Source organism: Natrix helvetica (assembly GCF_964273705.1).
Source record: "Natrix helvetica genome assembly, chromosome: 5".
Taxonomy (NCBI): domain Eukaryota; kingdom Metazoa; phylum Chordata; class Lepidosauria; order Squamata; family Natricidae; genus Natrix; species Natrix helvetica.
The window spans coordinates 89,988,164-90,012,751 of NC_138551.1; the positions used below are offsets into that span (position 1 = coordinate 89,988,164).

Below are 24,588 nucleotides of genomic sequence, written 5' to 3' on the forward strand. Positions count from 1 at the left end.
TGGGCTATAACCATAGGCAAGTTAGGACAACATTAGGAATCTAATTTCTTATAAAACTGAAGTATAAAGTCTAAGAATAATAGAACCCAAATTGAGGATGAAGTGCAAATACATTTTTCCTTTTTCTTACATTCAGAGATTTGGGAAATTAATAAAAATAGAAAGATAATTTAAGAGAGCTTTTGAACTGAACTTATTAGGAAATAAAAGTTATTTACAATTATATTTCAGTTGATATTTATCTATAGATTCCCAAGTTTTTCGTAGGAAAGGCGGTACTGAAACTACTGAACTTAGGAAACTAATTTTTGGCTAAAGGCCTTTTTTTTATTCTGAATAACTGCAGTTAGGAAAGCACACTATTCTATCAAGTGATACATACATTCGCTTGAACGTTAGCTTTTGCATAGAATGATCAAAGAGACTTGGTTATTCTTTCAGTATGCACTAGTTACTCCTGTGAATCGTTGAGTAGCTCAAAAAATCTCAAATGACATTGTTTTTCCTGGAGACATTATTAAGTCATCCAAGCATCATTAGTTGCTAGGAGAAGTGAAATTGACCTGATCTCAGGTCTGAAAAGTAGGACAAAGTTGAAGTATCATCTCTGGGGGAAAAGGCCTTAAGAAATACATCCGTGTTAGATCAACTAGCAGTAATTGACCTTAATTTATAGCAGGTGAATGTTAGGAGCAAAATAATACCAGATTACAAAAAAATAGGATGCTCCTATTATACAATGCCATGCATCCATTTTCATGTCAACTGGAAAAGTGTGTGTGTGTGTGTGTGTGTGTGTGTGTGTGTTTCTTATGTAAAGCTCTTTATGCCATTTGCTATAAACAGTTTTCTTCCCCATTGGTTTTGAGTTGAGATGCTTTCTTGTGCTATTTCCCCATTTATAGATTTTTCTACAGTCCGGACAATAATGCAGTATATTTTCAATCTCCTGTTTCTAGATTTTTTTTTTTAGCTAGACTTTTTGAATATTTCTGTTTTTATCCATTATTGTCTTTATAAGATTTATTTATTGTACACTGCCTTGTTTAATGGGTGTGGGAAATAAAGTATCAGATTCTTTTCAATAGGCAAGCAAGTGAAAACAACATTGTATTTCTTAGAAGTCCTTGAACAGAAAACACTCTTCAAAGCATCCTCTCTCTCTCATCCATCTCTCCTCTCTCTCCCCCCTCTCATCTATCTATCTATCTATCTATCTATCTATCTATCTATCTATCTATCTATCTATCATCTATCTATCTATCTATCCATCCATCCATCCATCCATCCATCCATCCATGCAGTGGCTTAGCGGTTGCTTGGCTTGTTGGCTAGAAAGCTGGCAGCCCAGGTTTGAGTCCTGAGTGCCATGTGGCAGGGTGAGTTCCCACCCTTGCCCCAGCTACTGCCAATCTAGCAGTTCGAAAACATGCAAATGTGAGTAGATAAAAAGGTACCACTTCGGTCAGAAAGTAATTGCACTCCATGACATCATGCTGGCCACATGACCATGGAAATGTCTTTGGACATCACTGACCACTCTATGGCCTTGTAATGGAGATGAGCATCACCTCCTATAGTTGGCAATGAGTAATATCATTCCACAGGGACTCCTTTACCTTTACTTCCCAATTTTCAGTGATTCTCCGTTACCTCAATTTCTTTTCTGGTTTTAAATTTTCTGCAAAGCAAATCATTTTCTTACTTCCAAGGCTTTTCCAACGTATAAAAGAGGAAACGATGTCACTGTATTTATAATGTTTACTTTTGAATAAACTATCTTTTCACCAATAATTAATTTTGTTTTTCTTGAGATTGAAATCCTAGATCTATTAGATTTGTAAAATGTCAAGCTTTTGGACCATAAAATGATAATTAGGAGCTGCCCAGTTGGCTGAAAGATGGACGGCTGTATAAATAGTATAAACAAATGAACAAACAAGTTAAATAAATAAATGAATAAATAAATTGCTATCTTTTTGCTAGAATCTAGTGGTCATCTGAAATTCTGGAGCCCAAGTACACTAGCCCTACACAATACTGCAATGCTGGACCTGAAACTGCAACAGCTATTGATATTTCTATTTTTAAGGAGGAAAAGGAAGAAAAACTAATGCTGGGCTAATTACCGTATTTTTCGGAGTATAAGACGCATCTTTTCCCCCCTAAAAGAGGGTGAAAATTTGGGTGCGTCTTATATACTGAATGTAAACCCACCCACCCACTGGCCCCCACCCTTTGGCCTCTGCCTCCCAGCAATTTACCTCCTGGGGCTTGCAGAGGCTGCAATAGGCTATAGCAATCCCTGCAGCTTGAAATGGGAGGGCCATGCTGAAATTGAAAGTGAAACTTGCTTTTTGCTCCACAAAGCAAATTGCTGGGAGGCAGAGGCAGATTTTTTTTTCTTGTGCTAATCAGGCTGCTTGCTGCTTGCTGCAAGGAGGTAAGTCAATAATTATAAATGCCTACAAAATGTTCACATTATTATACTTATTTTTTAAAGACTGCTTTATTATTGTTCTAGACAACTTAACAACATGAAGAAGCTTTTTAAAATAAATGCTTGATCTGAAGAGGCCCAGTGCTATTGTATCTTCTTTTAAATAGTAGAGAATAACTATACTTCCAGAAAGGACATCAATTTTAACAGCAAAAGTATAGTCTGAAATGTAATACTGCAAACAGTGTAAATTGTCTGTATTGTTTGCTGTTTGTTGCAAGGAGACAAATTGCTGGGAGGCAGAGGCAGATTTTTTCCCCCTTGTTTTCCTTCCCAAAAGCTAGGTGCATCTTCTACTTCTGAATGTTTTATACTCTGAAAAATACGGTACTGTTCCATTCAGAAAATTGTTATTGCCAGCAAAAAAGAAAGGTTTTCCTTTCCCCTTTCTCTGAATGGTGCAAGAATTCAGCAAAAAATAAAATAAAATTATGCGATGAAGATGATTTCTCTTCATCTTCTTTAAATATGACTTTCCTTTCCCTCAAGGATCTGAATTTATTAACATTTGGGTTCCATGCTACCAAAGATCCTTTCTTTTCCATTGCTTTCAATCAAAGAACGATCGTTTTCCCCGGCCTAAGACACACAGCTTAGTGCATTAAGAACTCTATAAAAATGCATCCGTTTCCCCAGGCAGTGAGAAACACCTAACAAGTGGGAAGCAACCTTCCACATAACAGCTAATACTAATCTACATCTGATCTGGCATTCCATCAAGCTTCCATTCTGAATTTAATTGAATTGGAGGAATAAATATTTGTGCTACAGATTCCTACCTAGGAGTATAGGTAGACTGGGTCAAGACCAGAACATACAAATTCTAATATTATAACCTGAACTGGTCCTTAAAATAAATATGCATTAAGAGCAAGGTGTCTACCTTGTTTCTTTGTAAAACAATAAAGTTTGTATTTCCACCTCTAGATTTGTAGAATGACAGAATAACAGAGTTGGAAGGGACCTTGGAGGTCTTCTAGTCCAACCCCCTGCTTAGGCAGGAAACCCTACACCACTTCAGAGCATTCACAACTTCTGGAGGCAAGTTGTTCCACTGATTAATTGTTCTGTCAGGAAATCTCTCCTTAGTTCTGAGTTGCTTCTCACCTTGATTGGTTTCCACCCATTGCTTCTTATCCTGCCCTCAGGTGCTTTGGAGAATAGCTTGATTCCCTCTTCTTTGTGGCAGCCCCTGAGATATTGTTTTGCAATCCATTTGGGATTAACACTAATTCATCTCATTCTAATTGTCTAATTCATTCTAGTTTGTTGGTTTCCAGGTTGAGCAGGGTCTTGAACTAGAAGACCTCCAAGGTCCCTTCCAACTTTGCTATTTTATTAGTCTGTTAAGCTTTTGCTCAACCTTCCTCCTTCAAAAATATATTAGCATTACCAGTGACAGGCAAATAAGAGGCATCCCATGCTGTTAGAGGTGTGAAGATAACAGCTTTGGCAGCAAGACCAACACTGGTGCTGCTGATTTTCAAATTTATCCAGCTTTCTAGTTTCTACTGCTACAAAGCAACACTCTCAATAAGAAAACTGTTCAGTATCTTCCTACTGTCTGTCCTTCTCTACTAGCTCTTACTGATATGGCCTCATGACTGCAAAAGAAGCGGATATCCCAGCTCCAACTGCCTATTACAATGTTGTCTGCAGCAGCCACCGACATGCAGTGGTTGAGTGCACCAATACAGATTGTCCTCATTTAACCATCACACATTTAACAACGGTTCAAACTTGCAACAGAGTGCTGAATGAGTGATACTTATGACCGGTCCATCATGAAGGTTCAGTTGTTGCAGTATCCCTGCATGGTCATGTGATTGTAATCTGGGTGTTTGGGGCCTGGCTTGCAATTATGATGTCACAGCTTCCTGAAATCGCCAGGACACCATTTGTAATCTTCTATTCCAGCTTCCTACAAGCAAAGTCAATGGGGAAGCTGGAGGGAAGTCTCAAATGATGACCATGTGAGATCCTTGCTTAATGACAATGTGGGATTTGCTTATAGATGACAACCAGGAAATGTCAGAACTGCTGTTGGCAAGCAATGTGGTCACATGACATTGCGGTCTACAACCACATCACTTAGGAACAGAAATTCCAGTCCCAATTGTCGTTGTTAACTGAGGACTACCTGTAGCAAGCCATTATACAGTCTGGGCTTACAAGAGAATCCGGAGAGAGCTCCTTGCTGTGAGCAAAGTATAAAAAGTTGTGTGTGGGGGAAATGAGCTGAATGCAGTTGTGAATTAATCCTTATACATATCAGATAGGAAATGGAATGTTCCTGGATAAGATTTTTCTTACTTAAATAAGGAATCCAAACTAAATATCAGTTTCTGAACAGGAAGAAAACTGTACCAGATAGTTCCTCTACATTGTTCCCCTCCTCCCACATTATATCTATCTATCTATCTATCTATCTATCTATCTATCTATCTATCTATCTATCTATCTATCTATCTATCTATCTATCATCTATCATCTATCTATCTATCTATCTATCTATCTATCTATCTATCTATCTATCATCTATCTATCTATCTATCTATCTATCTATCTATCTATCTATCTATCTATCTATCTGCAGGTCTTGGCGTATTCAGGTCTTTTCCCGTGTAAGATTGAGAGTATCTTGGTGATGTTTCGACAAGGTCCCACTCGCCATCTTCAGGCTGGTGCCTTCGGCTTCATGCTTGTGCAAGCAAAGCGTGATCGGAGCTGTCGTCTTTCTATAAATATTGGTGGGGTGTGTGGAGTGCTGGCTGTTGTAACATCTTGTTTAGTTGATGGAGTTGATGTTTGCAGATTAGTCGGCTGTTTTGTAACATCTTGTGTGGCTGAGGTACTGGCTGTGTGCCTATTGTTCTTTTGTGTTGTAACGACCTGGGTAATGGGCTGTGTGATGACATCCTGAGCTTTATTATAGTGATATCCTGAGTCCTGTGCTGCAACCTCCTGGGGGGTTGGCTGCATTGTAACATTTTGAGCCTTTGCATTGTAACCGCCTGAGTTCTGTGATGTAATGTCCTGAGCAGATGGCTGTGGTATGCCTGAGGATGGCGAGTAAGACCTCGCCGAAATGTTGCCAAGACAATCTCAATCTTACACGGGAAAAGACTCGACTATAACAAGACCAGCATACCTACACCCATGAAAATCTACAAACACACACACACACACACCTGTGTTTGTGTATGTTCCAGCATAACTCTGGAACGCCTCGAGCAATTTTAACCGAACCTGGTACACAAATGGCTTACTCTCTGGAAACAAATAAGACACCCCTAAAGCCCCTCGAGATGTGTGTTCTGTTACGATACAGCCTGTTGTAACGTAAAATGGCTTCTACTGTACAGTGCAGTGGAGTTGCCATGGTAATGGCTTCACAGTACTCCACTAAGGGACATTAGAAATTACATTTGGTTTGGACATTTCCCCCTATAAATAAATACCTGGGCATTGCCGGGCTATCAGCTAGTTGTGAATAAATGAATTCTGTGAGTTATTTCTTGCATATTTCAGCATCTGAACTAGCATTTGAAACCATTTTTCCATGATTATGAATAAAATAATGTTGCAATCCACTGAAGCACTTTTCTTCATGTCAACATTACCTAGGCAATAATTATCTGGAAGAATTTCCTCTGATTTTTCAAAACCAAGAATATCATTCTAAAGTGACATAGTTCTCTGAGAGATATCTGAAGTATTCTCTTTCGTGAGTAAATTGTATTCATTGTCATTTCTTGCTGTGATTTCCCTTTCTTTCTAGATACTTACAGGCAGCCCCAGAGGACCCCGATCTCCTTTTTCTCCTTGGATACCCTTTTCACCTTTTATTCCATCAATTCCTGCTTCTCCCTAAAAGAAAAACATATCAGAAGAAAGCTAATTGTCAGACCTGCAAGCGATCTTTTCTTTTTGGGTTTCAGGCCTGCCACACTTTCTACTGTGGGAAAATGGGAGGGGGGAATTATGTGGAGTTGGGTGATGTGTAGCCATAATAACATTCTTCTTAGAAAGTCAAGGTCACTTTTGTCTCTGTACCTGGCCAGATATGGATGGGAGGAATCTGTCTTCATGGCAATGAAAGATTGGACCATGTGATGGACTTGTGGGTGTTGGGGCAGGATCCTGAACTTTCAACTGGATGGGAAAACTTGGAAGCTTTCAGATTCGGGTTTTCCCAGATGTGCCAACATGATATCTCTAATAAAGTGGAACTTTTAGGAAACCCAAGCCAGTGGTGGGTTCCTACCAATTCAGACCGAACCGGTAGTACCAGTTCAGCCGTACTGGTAGTAGCTTGGTGGCCTGGGTCACTGGAACTGGCAGCAACCCAGGCCTGCCATGCCCCCGAGCTGGTTCTCCTGGTAGCACGGTAGGCGGTGCCATCCTGTTTTTTGCTTCTGCACATGCACAGAGCAATTTTAGTTGTACTGCACATGTGTGTGCAGCATGCCTCAAGCATGCGCACACGCGCGGAATTGCCCTGAGCAAACCAGCAGTAGACTCTGCCGGAACTCACCCCTGGCTCAAGCCTTGGAGTTTTATTTCATTCGGGGTATTTTTTTGAACCCTGACACTAATTCTTCTCCAGTAGGTTTCTAAACAGGAGATATACAGAGAAAATGACTTGGTGACATCCCAAAAGCATTTATATAGCAATGGCGAGGTGATATTTTGCTAAGGACTGGAAAAAGAGAAGTTTCAACTCCTATTTGAAAAGATAACTGAATCTCCCAAGAGAATGAATGGAAAGGGTACATAAAGCAGGGGTGAGGAACGATGGCCCCTTTACAACCTGTGGACTTCAACTTCCAGAATTCCTGAGTCAGCTGGGAGTCAAAGTCCACAGGTCATAAAGGGGCCATTGTTCCAACATAAGGAAGACAATGTGGAAGTCATTTGAAGGCAGAGAGTGGAGTGATATTCCTAGCACACCTGGATGAGGATGCTTTGTGGGATGTTCATGTAAAAATGTGATATGGATGAGAAAAAAGGTGCATAAAAATGATTGCTGCAAAAAAAAGAGAGGAGGAACGAGAAATGAAGAAAGATACTAGTCGTCTTCAAGTTATGATCACCTCTTAGTCCAAAATTCCCATTGCTAAGCAAGGCAGTTTTAGGTGGCTTTGCCCCATTTTATGACATTTTGTCAGTGAATCACTGCAGTTGTTAAGTTCGTAACACGGTTGTTAAGTGAATCCGCCTTCCCCATTGACTTCGCTTCTTAGAAGGCCTCAAAAGATGATCCCATGACCCCAGGGCACTGCAACTGTCATAAATATGAGTCACTTGCCCAAGCATCTGAATTTTGATGAGTTGATCATGGAGATACTGCAACGGTTGCAAGTGTGAAAAATGGTCATGTCACTTTTTTCAATGTCGTCATAAGTTCAAATGGTCACTAAACAAATGGTTATAAGTCAAGGACTACCTCTACTATTTAATGTGTATGCCGAAAAAAGAAAGTTGCAAAGAAGGTAGACAGAGAGAGCAAAGAACAGATATGATTACGAGTAAGAAAAGATGCAGCATCATTTTAATGGGATTTTTAAAAAAATGCTTGGAAATGGCTGAAGAGAGAATAAGAAAGAACCTCCAGGAAAACAAGTGGAATGAAAAATAAAAGTAATGAAATGATTTGGGATGGAAATGAAGACAGGGAAAGCGGGATGAAGAATCTCAGAGATTTGTACAGCAATTATAGTGATGTCAATAAAATTGAAATGAATGCTGTAAAGGCAAATATGCAAGAAAAAAAGGATGAAAAGTGAATAACAAATGATGTGAGAACACTGAAAATGGTAAATATGCAGGTAGACGTGGACAGTATATTTGCACTTCGGTTAAATTAGGGATGTTGCTTGTTTATTGAATGGATTTGTAATTTAAATAAAGTCAATGTGAAAGCTGCATCTATCCCTTCAAATTGGAAAAATGCTAATATTGCTCCTTTAGATAGAATGAAAAGTAGCAAAAGTGAATGCAAAAGGTGCAGAAATATTTGTTTATTAACCAGGAAGGAGTTCAGCTGAAATATTATTTTTAAAAAGTATGAAAGTTAACAATGAGTCACTTTTTGGATTTGCTTATTATGTATCTGTTGATATTGAGACGGCTCGGAGAAGTAATTTTGAATTATGGAATCTGGCGTGTAGGGATCTGATTGTTGATTACTTAATAAGTGAAGAATAGCCTATGATTGAAATAAATTGTTCATGAGAATAAGTGGACTGCTTAGCAAATGGTTCAACATTAGCAGGCAGTAAGATTTCCCCTTGCTTTTTTGATATGTTTATAGATGTATGTTTGTGGTGTATTGATATTACAAGTGGTATTAGGAATGTATTAATTGTGGCTGTACATCTACTTCAGTGATGGGATTCAATTTTTTTTACTACCGGTTCTGTGGGCAGGGCTTTGTGGGTTGGTGTGGCTTTGTGGGCGTGGCAGGGGAAGGATACTGCAAAATCTCCATTCCCTCCTGATCAGCTGGGACTCAGGAGGCAGAGTATAGATGGGGGCTGGGCCAGTCAGAGGTGGTATTTACTGGTTCTCCAAACTACTCAAAATTTCCACTACCGGTTCTCCAGAACTGGTCAGAATCTGCTGAATACCACCTCTGATCTACTGACATATGTAGATAGTGCCAACATGAATTACAGCGAATATTGCACAGATTTGAATGATGCAATGAAGAGTATGCACACAGCCCTACATATTATATTTCTGTTTGAAAACAGAAATGGAATGAAAGACAGGGCATGATCCATACATGGAAAAAATCTGGAGCAAACAAATTAATTGGTTTACCTTGATAGGAAATTAATGAGAGATGAGAAAACATAGAGAAATTTTAGGAAGTATAAATGCTAATATAAAGGTGGAGGAGAGTCTATCGTTCATGATGAGCAATAAACATTTATGGAAAGAAATGAACACGAAAGGAGAAATGGAAAGGATTGCATTTCTGCCAATTTTGCATACCGAGGTGAGATCTGGATCTGTCAGGAGAAATATAAATGTTGAATGCAGTAGGAACAGAATACTTGAGATGTTTGTGTGGTAAAACCGGAAGATAAGAGTGTTAAAAATGAATGGATGTTGAGCGAAATGGATTTATTATAAAAGGAGAGGATGGTGTGTTTATATAGTGAGAAGAGTAAACCGGTTCCCTGGTTGGCGCGGCATGTTTTTTCCCCCATTTTTAATGTTCTGCGCATGCGCAGACCTATTTATGGGCAACTGTGCATATGTGCATAGCTCATGTCTGGCGCATGCGTGAGTGAAGCAAGCATGGGAGCACAAAATTGTGCACGCACCGAATCAGCAGTAATGCTGGCAGCAACCCACCCTGGTACAGACAGAGTCCAAATCTGATGATTTGCACAGTAGAAAGGCATCGAGAATAAATGCTTTTGATATAAACCAGATCAGTCTTTCTCAACCTCTAAGCTTCATGGACTTCAGCTCCCAGAATTCCCTAAACCAGCTAGGCTGCTGGAGAATTCTGGGAGTTGAAGTCCAAACAGCTTAAATTTGCCAAAGTTGAGAAAAACTGACTAGTTTTTCATTTTCTTTTTTTCATGTCTTTACGCACTCCTTATATTTTCCTAATCTTTTTCTATATTTTCTGTAATGATGCATTCTTGGAAGGGGGAATATTGCGGTGAATGTGAAAGGATGTAGAAAAACAAATGATGGTACATGCCAACTGTCTCAGTATAAAACAGGCTAGAGATGTTAGTCAAGGCATTCTATTTGGTTGTTCCAGAGCTCTGGGTTGTTTTGGATTCTAGCATTAGAAATCAAATGCCATTGCGCAACAATTAGACCATTTTCTCCCAAAAGAATGTGCAAACAAAGGGGGAAAAAGTGGAAATGCACCTGAAATGTATATGTTGGAAAAACGGTAGTCTAAACACAGTTGCAAAGTTTCAGGAATTAAAAGGGGTCGATTGTCTGACAAATCTGTTTGTTGTGGAGATCGTGGCCCTTTATTAGCATATAGTTGCCACTGCTCCAGCAGATGAAGATAATGAAAATAGGACTCCATCCCTTCCTCCTCCTCCACTAATATAGGGGATTGACACACAATAGATCCAAAAACGTTTAGATCAGTGGTGGGTTGCAGGCGGTATGCCCTGGTACAGGCATACCTGAGCCAGCCCGGAGCACCGGATACCATTCCGGTATGGTGCTCCAGAGGGCCCACCCACCTGCCCGTGCTCCTTACCGTGTTTTAAAGCTGTCGGTGCTTTTGCACATGCGCATGGCACGTACAGCGCCTGTACGATGGTCCACTGAGCAGTTGGAGCATCGCAGAGGCTTGCGGAAGCATCGTTTCCAGCTATAATGCATGCATGCGCTGCATGGGTGCACGCGTGCATGTGGGTGATGCCAAGGCCGTTCTAATCTGGAACCCACCACTGGTTTATATGTTTTACATTCTTACACACGCTATGCAGGGATATCACAAATACTTTGAAAAAAACCTTAAGGATGGACAATCCACAGCATTGTAGGCATTGTTGAATATCAACCCTGAAAAACCTTAGGACAGTGATGGTGAACCTTTTAGACACCAAGTGCCCAAACTGCGCACACACATGCCCAAACTGAAAGGCGTGCACCAGACATGCATGTGCAGCAGAGACCCGAACACCAGCTGGCTGGTGGGAGGCAGAGTACCCCAACACCCGCAGCACGGCAAGAGGCAAGATCTTTTTCTTTCACGAGTTTCTGTTTCGTTGTTTGCAGGGAAAAAGAAGCTCACGAAAGAAATGCCACAGAGATCAGACTTGGAGCGACGGCGCCCGTGCCAGAAGAGAGAACTCTATGTGCCACCTCTGGCACACATGCCATAGGTTCGCCTTCATGGCCTTAGAAGGTTTAACCCTGTGATGGCAAACCTTTGGCACGCGTGCCACAGGTGGCATGCAGAGCCATTTGTAAGGACATGCAAGCCGTTGCCCCATCAGCTCCATCGCGCATGCGTGCACTGGCCAGCTGACTTTGACCTTATTTTGAGGCTGTTTTTCGCATAAAAATGGCCCTATGGCCAAACCTGAAGTTTGGGAATGGACTTCTGGTTTGCTCATAGGGCCATTCTTCACCCTCCTGAGCCTTCAGGAGGCTTCCCTGAAGGCTCCGGTGGGCAAAAAACGGCCATACGAGCAAACTGGACTTCCAGTTTGTCCATAGGGCCGTTTTTCACCCTCTGGAGCCTTTAGGAGCCTTCAGGAGGCTTCCCTGAAAGGTCCGGAGGGGAAAAAATGGCCCTACAAGCAAATCGGAAGTTCGTTTCTGAACTTCCGGTTTGCCCTTAGGGCCGGTTTTCTGCCCCCTGTTTTCGCACTTGCCAGGCTCCTAGAAAGCCTCTGGAGCCTGGGGAGGGTGAAAAAAGCATGCCAAAAGCGGAGGGAGTGCAGGTCGCACGCGCATGTGCGCTGGGCGTCACACACATAGAATTATGGGTGTGGCACACCTGCACATGACCCCCTACACTTCCCCCACTTTTGGCACATGATCCAAAACAGGTTAGCCATCACTAGTTTAGCCAATGGCAAGAAATGGGAAGAAATACTTTTAGACAGTTACAGGTTGATTACTCCTGCTCCAAAATATGCAAAGCCATAATTTTTCTTTTAGAACAGCACACAAAGTAAGTGTATGCTGTTCTAAAGTAAAGTAAAGTAAACTCTAAGATGTAAAGTAAACTCTAAGATGTTCTAAAGTAAAGTAAAGTAAATTAAACTCTAAGATGCCTACTTGAGTTCAGTTTTATCATTTGCTTTTCTTACCTTAGGTCCCGGTAGGCCTTGAAGACCCTATAGTTGGGATTACAAAAAAAAAGTTGGTATAATTTTCTTTCAACTTAAAATTCTAGCAGTACAAAGACACCCAGATTTTCTCTACTATTGTCAATCTTAAGCTGTTTGGCCCAATTACCCCTTTTCCCCACCCAATGTTTATTCCCACACACACACAGACACACACAAAACACAGACTCAATTGCTTTATACAAGTGTCTTGGCAGAGGCAATCCAAACTGGACCTTTGACTCACAAACAAACAATTATAAATCTTTCCCTTACCCTCAGGATATGCCTAAAATACTCACAGCTTTAGAACCTCTGCTCTACAGGTAGCCCTGTTTTAATAACACTAATTGGGGCCAGAAACTCCATCACTATATGGCCATGATGGCGAAACTTTTTTTTTTAATCTATCATACGTGCGCCACAGGTGGCACTTGGAGCCATATTTGCTGGTGCACAATGTGTCATCTCTGGCGTGGCAGCTAGCTGATTTTTGGCCTTCTGGGGGCGTGGAGGAGGCTGTTTTTGCCCTCCCCAGGCTTCAGGAAAGCCTCCAGAGCCTGGGGAGGGCAAAAACTCCCTCCCATGTGTGTGTGCGTGTGTGTTTGTGCATGCATGTGCAGGTGAGCAGAGTGCATTGAATTGTGGGTATGAGCACATGTGCACAATTTTGGCACACCTTTACAAAAATGTTCGCCATCACTGCTATATGGTGTGGTTGTTGAGTATGATGTCATGTGACTATGGCTCTCAGCAATGACAGTTCTTACAATCCGATTGCCATTAAGTGAAGAATGTATGGGTCATTAAGCAAAGGCTTAATATGATTGCGACCTTTGATTTCACATCAGCTTCCCCATTAACTTTGCTTGTGGGAAGTTAGCAGAGAAGAGTGCAAATTACAATTACATAGATGACTACTGGACACAGCAGTGGTCAGAAATATGGGCTGGAGGAGAAGAGAGCTGACGTCGCAACGGCACGACGTGCGATCTTGGTGCTCCGAGATCGCAGTCGATATTTCTGCGGTCCATTTGGACCTAAACCATCCCGTAGGGACGGTGATTGAGAAGGGCACCTCCTGATGATCTCAGGGACACCACAAAGTCCCTGAAAGATCCAGGAATAGCCTTTTTTTCTGGCAACAGAAATGCAGCTAATGAAGCTGCTGAAATTGCGACAGCTCCGGAACGGGAATAAAGCGGAAAGAGAAAGTGTCTCGAATTGGTGAGGAAATTTTATTATTAGAGGAAGAGATTACCCAAGAAAATTTTTTGTTAAGTTAAGATTGAAGACAGATTATGAGAGGAGGTTTAAAAGCTTTATCTAGAATATGTTATAAAGATGTATTGTGATTGGATGATTTTAGGATGATTTAATAGAAAGTTATATAATCCTATTCTAGATTTTGAATATTATATATAAAAGGATGTAAAAGCAATTATAGTCAAATTAAGGTTGAGATATAATAATTGTGATATACATGAATATAGGTGAATTTAAAATATGCAATTTGATATGAAAAGCAGGTGATGACTATGGAAGAGATGCATGGAAATACTGTAACCAACTGACACACTTTCTACAATTTGTAATGGAAGATTGGTTTATTTTTATTTTTATGTTTGTTTGTCCTTGTTCAAAAACAAATAAAAATTGTTTAAAAAAGAAAAGAAATGTGGGTTGGTTACCAAGCACCCAGATCCTGATCATGTGACTGCAGGGGCCCTGTGATGGCTGCAAGTACAAGGGTCAGTACCGCACACTCAGTGTCATTGTAAATTGTAAGTACTGTTGAACAGGTGATCATTATACACGTACTCCCTGTACTGCCTAAATAACATTTCGAGTCATAGTGTGGAGGAAACATCTGCATTATGTTTGCTTGCCTATGCACTCTTTACAGAAAATAACGGCATGGTTTCAATAATAAAATGCTTTTGTTAATGAACCCTACTGACAAAGCATTTTAAAGCATCTGAATATAACAAATAAAACAGGGAATGTTGTGATTTCTGTAACTCCCATATTGTCAGATCCAAGGAACCGAGGATGACATGAGAAATTACTTGAGAATAGTTTCTTTATTGTTGCTAGCCTATAGATAAAATTCTTCCCAGACTAAAGCACTTATCTACATAACTATTAAATATACCTTGTGAACTGCTAGGGAGCATCCATCTTTGTACTTTTCCTGCATACCAGATTCCAATCTATGTTGTCTCTTTGTCCCTTGGGAAACAGCACCTCCCTCCTGCAACTCTGGACTACATTATAACACACACACACTCTTATAGTGTGTACTGTGGAATTTTGTGGATCTAAACATTTTGGTCACTGCCACTCCCTTGTTTGAATATTCTCCATGCTCATAAACAGGACTCCCACTAATGCTTCTTGATCCTGTAGTGGTGTAAGCAATGATCAGTATACCTCATTAATGTCCATGTGACCTCCTGCTCTGTGGGTTGCATTGGCTGACAGTTAGCTCTGAATGCAATTCAAGTTACTGGTTATCTCTCTCTCTATATAAATGGCTGCGTGTGTTCCAGCGTAACTCTGGAACGCCTCGAGCAATTTCAACCAAACTTGGTACACAGATGACTGACTCTCTGGAAACAAATACAGTGGGGGTAAAACATCCCTAACACCCCTCAAAGTGTGTGTTCTGTTAAGATACAGCCTGTTGTGCCTTAAAATGGCCTCTACTGTACTGCTGTAAAATGGCTTCTACTGCACAGCACAGTGGAGTTGCCATGGTAACAGCTTCACAGTACTCCACAAGGGGGCTCCCTCTGGTAAGGGGGAAAATCCAACATTAGAAATTACATTTGGTCCGGACATTTGTGAATGTCTAATACAGGATTAGGATTAGGGTTAAGAAAGGATGAGTTCTTCATTTATCCAAGGGTAGCATCTATATACGTATAGAAAAATGGCTGTGTGTGTATGTTCCAGCATAACTCTGGAACGCCTCGAGCAATTTCAACCAAACTTGGTACACAGGTGACTTATTCTCTGGAAACAAATATTGTGGGGGTAAGACACCCCTAACACCCCTTGAGGTGTGTTCTGTTAAAATACAGCCTGTTGTGCCTTAAAATGGCTCTACTGTACTACCCTAAAATGGCTTCTCCTGTACAGTACAGTGGAGTTGCCATGGTAACAGCTTCGCAGTACTCCACAAGGAGGCTCTCTCTGGTAAGGTGGAAAATCCAACATTAGAAATTACATTTGGTCTGGACATTTTCCCCCTATAAATAAATACCCGGGCAACACTGGGTTATCAACTAGTACTATAGAAAAAGAGGGAAACATATTTATAGTCCACATTGTAGAAAAGACTTACTGAGTTTCCAGGTGGACCTCGAGGCCCTGGTGGACCAGTTACCTAAAAGCCAAATAGAAAAGCAAATGTCATTGCCATAATAATTCACTTTCATGCTCATTAAATTAAAGCAGTAACTGGACTCCTTCCTCAAATTATTATGTAGAAATTAAACCTATCATTGTGAAAATAGTAGTTGGGAAGAAGGGATGAAGAAAATTGAACTATAGTTAAGGAAAAGGAGGATTTTTTTCTAATGTTTTAAAAAATAACATGGTTTGATTACTTACTGAAGCCCCGATATCTCCTTTTTCTCCAGGTTCTCCCTTCTCTCCCTGTTAATACAACAATATTGTAATAAAAAAGAGCATCCATGCCATGTTATTATAGCAGTGAAATTCCAAAATGGCCAAAAGTTCAGATGAAGACACTATGAAGAAGTAAATAAAAATGCAATCACTTCTAGAATAACATTAAAAGTAGTGGTGGGATTCAAATAATTTAACAGTCCTAATGACTGGCTGGCTGGGCATCAGTGGTGGGATTCAAATTTTTTTACTACCAGTTCTGTGGGCATGGCTTGGTAGTTGTGGCATGGTGGGGGTGGCAGGGAAAGGATACTGTAAAATCTCCATTCCTTCCCCATTCCAGGGGAAGGTTACTGCAAAATCCTCATTTCCTCCCGATCAGCTGGGACTCAGGAGGCAGAGAATAGATGGGGGTGGGGTGGTATTTACCGGTTCTCTGAACTACTCAAAATTTCCATTACCGGTTCTCCAGAACTGGTCCGAACCTGTTGAATATCATCTCTGGTGGGTGTGACCATGGTAAGCATGGCTGGGGGTGTGACAGGCAGCACTCAGCCTCCTGCATCACCCTGGGAGCAAAAACAGGAAACTCCTGTGCCCCATTTTGAGCCTAGTACACCCCCTTGCAGCCTCCTGGGAGCAAAAATGGGCTATGGGGGGAGGGCACACCGCACACCTCTGCACCCCATTTTGGGCCTAGTAGGCCTCCCTGCACTTAACTGGGAGCCAAAACAGGGTGTGAGGGGACCCTGGAAGGGACGGTGCAATTTAACAATCTGTTTGCCAGCCCAAACCGGCTGAATTCCACCACTAACTAAAAGCCTCTCTGGCTATTATGATTAACTAGCATTCTATTTAATTTTATCAATGTCTTTAAAGTATAATGTACATATAGAAGGGAAGCACCAAATCTGAAATCTTGAAAAAAAAATCCTGTGACAATCACTTTCTAAACCTACTTTTCCTCAGGGATATTCTTGCCATACCCCCTGTCCTGCAGTTGTTGCTTACAACTTGTCAAAACTGACAGTCATGAGAAGTCTCTTGGTCAAGCAAGAGCATGAAGCTAGGTAGAGAAATGGATCTTTGGAGACTTTGGTCTTGGCAGATCTTCGTTCAAAGGAATCCAGCCCCAAATACACTGAGTGGCCTTAATTGGCTATCTGAACTTCAGCTAAGGAAGAAAGTTCAAGGCATATTATTTTGCTTGAGGAATATTGCTTTTATCTCTTAAATGATTTATACTAGTTGACTTTCTTGATGGCTATGGCAGAGTTTTTTTTATTAGAAAAATCATTTGGTGTGCTTACTGTAAAACCTGGAAGTCCAGTTGGACCGATAAGACCAGGAGGTCCAGGCATCCCTTGGTCACCTTTAATTCCATTTAGGCCATCAAGACCCTACAGGGAAAGAAAGATTTAAGGTGGAATTATGCAATGAGAAAGATACTCTAATTGCTTGTTTCTTTCAAATGGGAATAATATTTGTATATGAGCATAGCTATTGCATATACCCCATCTACATTTGTTCCTCTTTAATGATTCTTGGAATCATAGGCTCATATTGTTGGATCTGGGCAACGAGAGACAGACTGCGGACACGAAGTGACTTAACAGCTCTTTATTAGTAATAGTAGTGATCCAGCTTGCTCTGTGGTCGGAGGGTTCCCCTTTTATAGGGATCGGGTACGCCCCTCGACCAATCAGAACGATACCTGTTTCCCGCTGTAGCAGCGGACCAGAGGGGAGACTTACTACGATATATGCTAATATCTAACACCCCTCCCCTCCTAGATGGAACGTTGCGGTAGGTAACATAGTCTTTTAGGTAGGTGGGTGTTTGTCTTGCTCGGGAGGAGCGTCGTAGTTCGGGTTGGTTAGAAGTGGTTGCAGGATCGGGTGCTTTTCCTGTTTCACGTTCGGGAGGTTTTGTGCCTTCGTTGCTAGGGCGTTCTGGAGTCTTCTCGGTTACGTTGTCTGGGGTTTGCTCTGCTTCGTGCGTTTCCTCTTGTTCCAAGCTTGGATCGCAGGTGTCGTAGTTTTCTATGATGGGGCTCTCGCGTGGCTGACTTTCTGTAGGCTGGAAAATATCGTCTTCATTTCGAAGGTCTGAGTGTGCTAGACGCCCCCGAAGTTGATCGATGTGCCTTTTCCAGTTCCGCCCATCTTCTAATTCCAGCAGATACGATCGTGGACCCGTGATGCCAATGACCTTTGCCGGCATCCACAATGTTCCCCCTGCATAGTTGTGGGCGTATACTGAATCCCCTATGCTGAAAGACCGAATTTTGCTTGTGGAGTCTGGGGGAGCTGTGGCAGAGTAATTTGGGTGCAGACGGTCCAGGTGAGACCGTAGACGGCGGCCCATGAGTAGTTCAGCGGGACTCCTACCCGTCGTTGCGCTTGGGGTAATATGCTGAATTAGGAGGTAATGGTCAATGCGTGTTTGCCAATCACCTGGACCCATCCTAGCTAGGGCCTCTTTTGCGAATCGCACCATTCTCTCCGCCTGTCCGTTTGATGCCGGATGGAATGGCGCGACGAGGGCATGCCGAATTCCCTGACCTGCTAAAAACGTTTCGAACTGCATGGCCGTGAATTGGGGCCCGTTATCGGAGACTAGGAGGTCGGGCAGGCCATGAGTGGCGAAAAGTCGCCGTAGAACCCTAATGACTGCCTCTGCCGTGGTTGAAGTCATTAGGACTACATCTAGCCATTTTGAGTATGCATCCACAACTATAAGGAAAGTCTGACCCTGGAATGGCCCTGCGAAGTCGATGTGTATTCGCGACCAGGGTGCTTTAGGTTTTTCCCATTCTGTGGCGGGCGCTTCCGGGGGTGCTGGTCTCGATTCCTGGCATGGGTCGCAAGTGGCCACCCACTCCTCTATTTCTTTGTCCATGTTTGGCCACCAAACGTAACTTCTTGCTAACGCCTTCATTCTAACAATCCCCGGATGACCCATATGTAAAGCCTCTAATACATTCCTACGTAAAACATACGGAATAACAACTCGATCCCCCCACAATAAACAACCTTGTAACACTGAGAGTTCGTCCCGTTTTGCCCAAAACATTTTGAATTCCGGGCCCACGTTTCCCTTCGGCCACCCCCTCCAAACCCAAGTTTGAACTTGCTTTATTACATTGTCTTTAGAGGAGAACCTTGCAACGTCGTATGAAGAAACCGGTCCAGAGTCCAAACAGTCAATGAGCAATACCGGTACTTCTGGAGTGGGGTCTGGCAGAATGTCAGGTAATGGGCAACGGCTGAGTGCATCTGCGTGTCCGAGAGTGGAGCCCGGTCGATGAATCAATTTGTATGAATACGCAGCCAGGAAAACAGTCCACCTGGTCATGCGTGGAGAAAGGGAGACCGGGGTGGGGCGGTTTCCCGCCAAAAGTCCCAACAACGGTTTGTGATCTGTAATTAGTTCAAAATCGCGGCCGTAGAGGTATTCGTGGAAACGCTTTACTCCAGCTACAGCAGCCAGCGCTTCCCTGTCCATTTGGCTGTAATTCCTTTCGGCCGATGAAAGAGTTCTGGAGTAGAAAGCGATGGGTGCTTCTTTTCCGTCGGGCATCCTGTGGCTGAGGACTGCTCCAACTCCGAAGGGTGATGCGTCGCAGGTCAATACCAGCGGTAGGGTCTGGCTGTATTGGACAAGCAGTGAGTCAGTGGTGAGCAGGCGCTTTACCCCGGCGAAAGCTGCAGCTTCGGATCGTCCCCATTTCCATGGTGCGTTCCTCTGGAGTAGACGGTGCAGTGGCTCAGCAACGGTCGCCTTCTGCCTCAGAAAAACGCTGTAGAAGTTAAGTAATCTGAGGAAGGCCTGCAACTCGGTCTGGTTTCGTGGTGTGGGGGCGTCCTGGATCGCCTTAATTTTCTTTGAAGTGGGGTGTATTCCCTGACCATCGATTCTATAACCCAGGAATTCTACGCTAGGCACGTTAATTTGGCATTTTTCCTTTTTAAGGCGGAGACCCTTTTCTCTGATTCTGGCCAAAACAGTTCTGACTCTTTTATTTAATTGCTCCTCGTTTGCAGCGGACACCAAGATGTCGTCAAAATAGGGGACGACTCCCGGTATCCCTTGCAAAAGTCGTTCCATGATGCTCTGGAACAATCCTGGGGCAATACTCACACCGAATTGTAGCCGGTTGCATTTGAATGCTCCTCTATGCGTCACTATAGTCTGGGCCTCCGCTGTGGCGCTATCAACTGGCAGTTGCTGGTAAGCTTGTGCCATGTCTAACTTAGCAAATACCTTTCCTGGCCCCAACGAGTGCAATAAGTGCTGTACTACTGGCACAGGATATGCGCTCTGTTGTAGCGCGACATTAATTGTGCATTTATAGTCCGCGCAGATGCGGACTGATCCGTCTGGTTTGACTGGGGTCACGATGGGTGTTTCCCAGCGCGCGTGATCTACCGGCTCAAGGATTCCTTGCTCCACTAACTTATCTATATCCTTATCTATTTTTGGGCGGAGTGCAAAAGGCACTCGTCTCGGTTTAAGTCGGATTGGCGCCACTTTGGGGTCTAAATTGAATGATATTGGTTTACCCACATACTTACCAAGACCGGGGCTGAACACATCCTCGAACTCCTTAAAAATCTGTTCAGCGCTGCTGTTTCTCACGGCGTTGATTCCGGTGACTTCTAACCCCAGGGCTTCAAACCAATCAAGCCCCAGAAGGTTCTGCAATGGCGCGCTGGCTATGGTCACGGGCAGCTGGGCTTCGATGTCCTTGAAACGGATGTGGAATGTGCCTTGGCCCACGATGGGGACTTGGTTCCCCTGGTAGTCTCGTAGCAGGACGTCTGGAGCGCGTAGTTGGCTCTTTCTGAGGCTAGGGATAGCCTGTTTCATGGATGCCCATGAAATAATCGTCAGGGTTGATCCTGTGTCAACTTCTAGCTCGCAGGGTGAGCCCTCCAAGAGGACTGTGACTCTCAGCCTTTTTGGCCGCTTAGGGCGGACCTGATGTATTGTGGTGAGATACGTTCGCAACTCCTCTCTCTGGGTCAACTCTATCTCATCGTCTACATCCTGAAAATACTCTCGTTGAGCGTCTTGATAGAACGCTCTTTCAGCTCTTTGTGTGTATTCTCTCTGGGGATACGTTCGCTCAGCTCCTTGTGAGTAATCTCTCTGGGGATACGCTCGTTCAGCTCTTTGGAAATTTTCTCTCTGGGTAAACACTTGTGGATTTCTCTCTGGGCGCCCTTTTTGACTTCGCCAAGCCCCTGGGTTGGGCTTCTGTTGGCGGTACATGGGTGGCTGCCGTGTGGCAGGGACTCCGCTCCGGCACACTCGTGCGATGTGCCCAAGTTTGTTGCAATGCGAACAAACAACGTTCCTGAACCTACAAGTAGACCTGGGGTGATTCCCTCCGCAGCTTGCGCAGGGCGGCAAACGGAATCCGGGTCTCCCCCCAGGCCTCAAGTGACTGCTCTGCATCAGGTGACTGTCCTCGAACTCGGGATTCTCGTAGTCGGGGCTTGTGTCCTCGTAGTGTACTCTGGTTTGTCTTGGTGCTGGCTGGTTTACGTTGGCCCCTCGTTGTATGGTCACCGATGATTTCTCCGCTGACTCTGACGCTCTTGCTTCGTTTAGCGCTATCTGTAGGGTTAAATTCGGGTTTGCCAACAGCTTCTTTTGTAGCGAAATGTCTCTTAACCCACAGATGAGCTGCGCTAAAATGTGCTCGTCCAGATCCCTGAACTCGCAGTGAGTTGCTGCTTTTCGTAGGGCTGCAACATATTGATTGATGGATTCTCCCGCCTTCTGGTTCCTCGTGTTGAATTCCTTGCGGCAGACATGGCGGGAAGGTTTTGGCGCGTAATGAGTTTGCAGAGCCTGTTGCAACGCCGTCCACGATACTGCCTGTATTGGAGTAGGCGCGGTGAGGTCTCTGGCCGTATTGAAGACTTCCTTTCCGCAGTAGCCGAGGAAGATGTTTTTCTTCCTCGCGTCGGTGATCCCCGTGTATTCGTTCGCTTCGAGGAAACACTCGAAACGAATCATGAAGGCTTCCCATTCGTCGTTTGCTGGGTCGAAAGGAGCGGGGGGAGCATGCATCGCCATCTTCTCTGTTTGAATTTGCCGTGCTGCGGTGATCTGAGATGGCTGCCGGAATTTCTGCCGAATTCCTGGGCTGGATCAAATCCGGAGATTCTGGAGGTAGCGTTCTTCGTCCTATCTGCCTCTCAATCCCACCCTCGTCGCCAATGTTGGATCTGGGCAACGAGAGACAGACTGCGGACACGAAGTGACTTAACAGCTCTTTATTAGTAATAGTAGTGATCCAGCTTGCTCTGTAGTCGGAGGGTTCCCCTTTTATAGGGATCGGGTACGCCCCTCGACCAATCAGAACGATACCTGTTTCCCGCTGTAGCAGCGGACCAGAGGGGAGACTTACTACGATATATGCTAATATCTAACACATATGATTTTATGATTCTATTGAGTCACATGGGGCCCTCTGCGAAAAAGTTAATTTTTGATGTGTTTTTAACAGTTTCTAGTTTAAAAGCACATTAGACACAAAATGAGCAATTCTTGAAAAGAACCTCAAATTTATTACAGAATCCTTGATTCAATAGCCAAGAAGCTACGGGAAGAAAAAATAGAATTCAAAAATGTGTCAGCTTGGGTCTTTGCAAACATAGGTATAAAATGTTGAAGGTAGAAACTTTTTAATGGCCTTCTTCATAGACCTGAATTGGGTCACCTTAGTGTAGAACAGGTTTTCTTTCTAAAAGATATTGTCTGATAAGGTAAAAGTAGAAGAAAGTGTAGGAGAAACACTTAAAATATAAGAAAAACTTTTCCCCCTCCTTCATCTCAACTTAAACAAAGGATTTTTTGTTCTTTTATTAAAGCCTTCAATTGCTTCTCTCCCATGCTAAACTGGCTAGAAGTCAAGATGGTTTAAGGTCAGGGGTGGGATTCAGCCGGTTAATTTTACATCTGGTTTGCCGAACCGGTAGTTGCAAGGACTGGCTGGCCCTGCCCTCTACACCCCTCCCTGGAGTCTCCACGTGGCCCGTTCATCATACCAGGTAAGTGCAGGGCCAGGCAAGGTGGAGGCTTTGGGAGGATGAAAAATGGGCCTCCCAGAAGTTCCGGAAGTCTGGAAACAGGCCTGTTTCCAGCCTCCAGAGGGCTCCCGGAGCCCAGGGGAGACCATTTTTGCCCTCCCGGAGGCTCAACAAAAGCCTCTGGAGCCTGGGGAGGGTGAAAATGCCCTCCCATGGTGCAGGAGGCCGAGTAGGCCACACCCACCATGGCCATGCCCACCCAGTAACCAAGCAGAGAACCGGTTACTAACATTTTTCAATCCCACTTCTGTTTAAGATATTCCTTTCTGGGTTTTAGCTCCTTCCTTTACATTTAACACAGTGATGGCTAGGAGCTTTCTCTGAACTGGAATCAGTTCCTGACTGATAGATTCCTTGGCTGCTTTTTCCTTCCCACCCAATCCAGGAAACACACGACCTTTCTATTTTTGGCAACCTCTTTGAAAGATTGATAAGACAGGTCAAGAGTTTTTCAGTCCAACTGTTCACTTGTTCTAACAGGGAAACTTAGCAGAAGTGAAAGAGAGAAAAAGACAGAACTGGCGGAGATGGCTAAAATAAGTGCTTTAGTCAAAGAAAAGAATATACCCAACTTCCTTTCAATTTGGAAACTGCTTCTAGGTTTTGTACTTGGGGGTAGGAACAAAAACGAAACATTGACTTTGGGGTTTGCTGATTAGACAGGTTTGTTGTTATAGAAAGGGCTAGTCCAGTGATGGCTACCTTTTTGTCCTCCTGTGCCAAAAGCACGCATGAGAGCGCAACAGCGTATGAGTACCCACATCCATAATGCAATGCCCATTTGACACCCCCTATGACCCCCGCCCCCCTGTGCATGTGCAGTCAGCCCCCCTGCACACCGTTTTGGACCTAGTACACCTCCTTGAAGCCTCCTGGGGCCAACAATGGGGCACATGCATGTGTGCAACCTCCCCCACGCGTCTCCCACATGTACCCCGCCCCTGCACATGTGCGGCAGAGACCCAAAAATCAGCTGGCCAGTGGCAGGAATGCAAGCATGCGTGGTGGAGCTGAGCTGGGGCGACAGCTCATGTGCCTGCAGAGAGGGCTCCATGTGCCACCTGTGGCACATGTGGTATAGGTTCGCCATCACAGGGCTAGTATATATATTAAGTATGCAAAAATAAAATATATATTTAAAATATTTTTATTCTGCTGCACTGAAAAGAGTTGGATGTTAATGCTTTTCTTTCTTTTTTTCACTTTTATCCCATACTACTCCCCCTCCCTCCCTCCCCCCTTTCTCCCCCTTCCTCCCTCCCCCGCCACACTCTCTCCTACCCACATACCCCTTCTCCAATATTTCCATTTGTATTTTCATATGTTTAATACAATTATAACAAAAATGACCAATTAAAAGCAAGTGCGGGGGCTCAGTGGCTAAGATGCTGAGCTTATCGATCAGAAGATCGGCAGTTCAGCGGCTCGAATCCCTAGTGCAGCATATTGGAGTGAGCTCCCGTTACTTGTCCCAGCTTCTGCCAACCAAGCAGTTCGAAAGCATGTAAAA

General features: G+C 43.4%; 1 protein-coding gene across 1 annotated transcript in view; it reads right to left on the minus strand.

Annotated features, from left to right (window-relative positions):
• COL13A1 (collagen type XIII alpha 1 chain) overlaps positions 1-24,588 on the minus strand; it is a 259,152-nt gene that overhangs the window by 28,216 nt on the left and 206,348 nt on the right. The window contains exons 28-32 of the mRNA XM_081955236.1: positions 17,283-17,372; positions 15,955-15,999; positions 15,686-15,727; positions 12,319-12,345; positions 6,290-6,370 (exon numbers count right to left, since the gene is read on the minus strand). Of these exons, the coding sequence (XP_081811362.1) occupies positions 6,290-6,370; positions 12,319-12,345; positions 15,686-15,727; positions 15,955-15,999; positions 17,283-17,372 (285 nt within the window). The remainder of the gene's footprint in view (positions 1-6,289; positions 6,371-12,318; positions 12,346-15,685; positions 15,728-15,954; positions 16,000-17,282; positions 17,373-24,588) is intronic.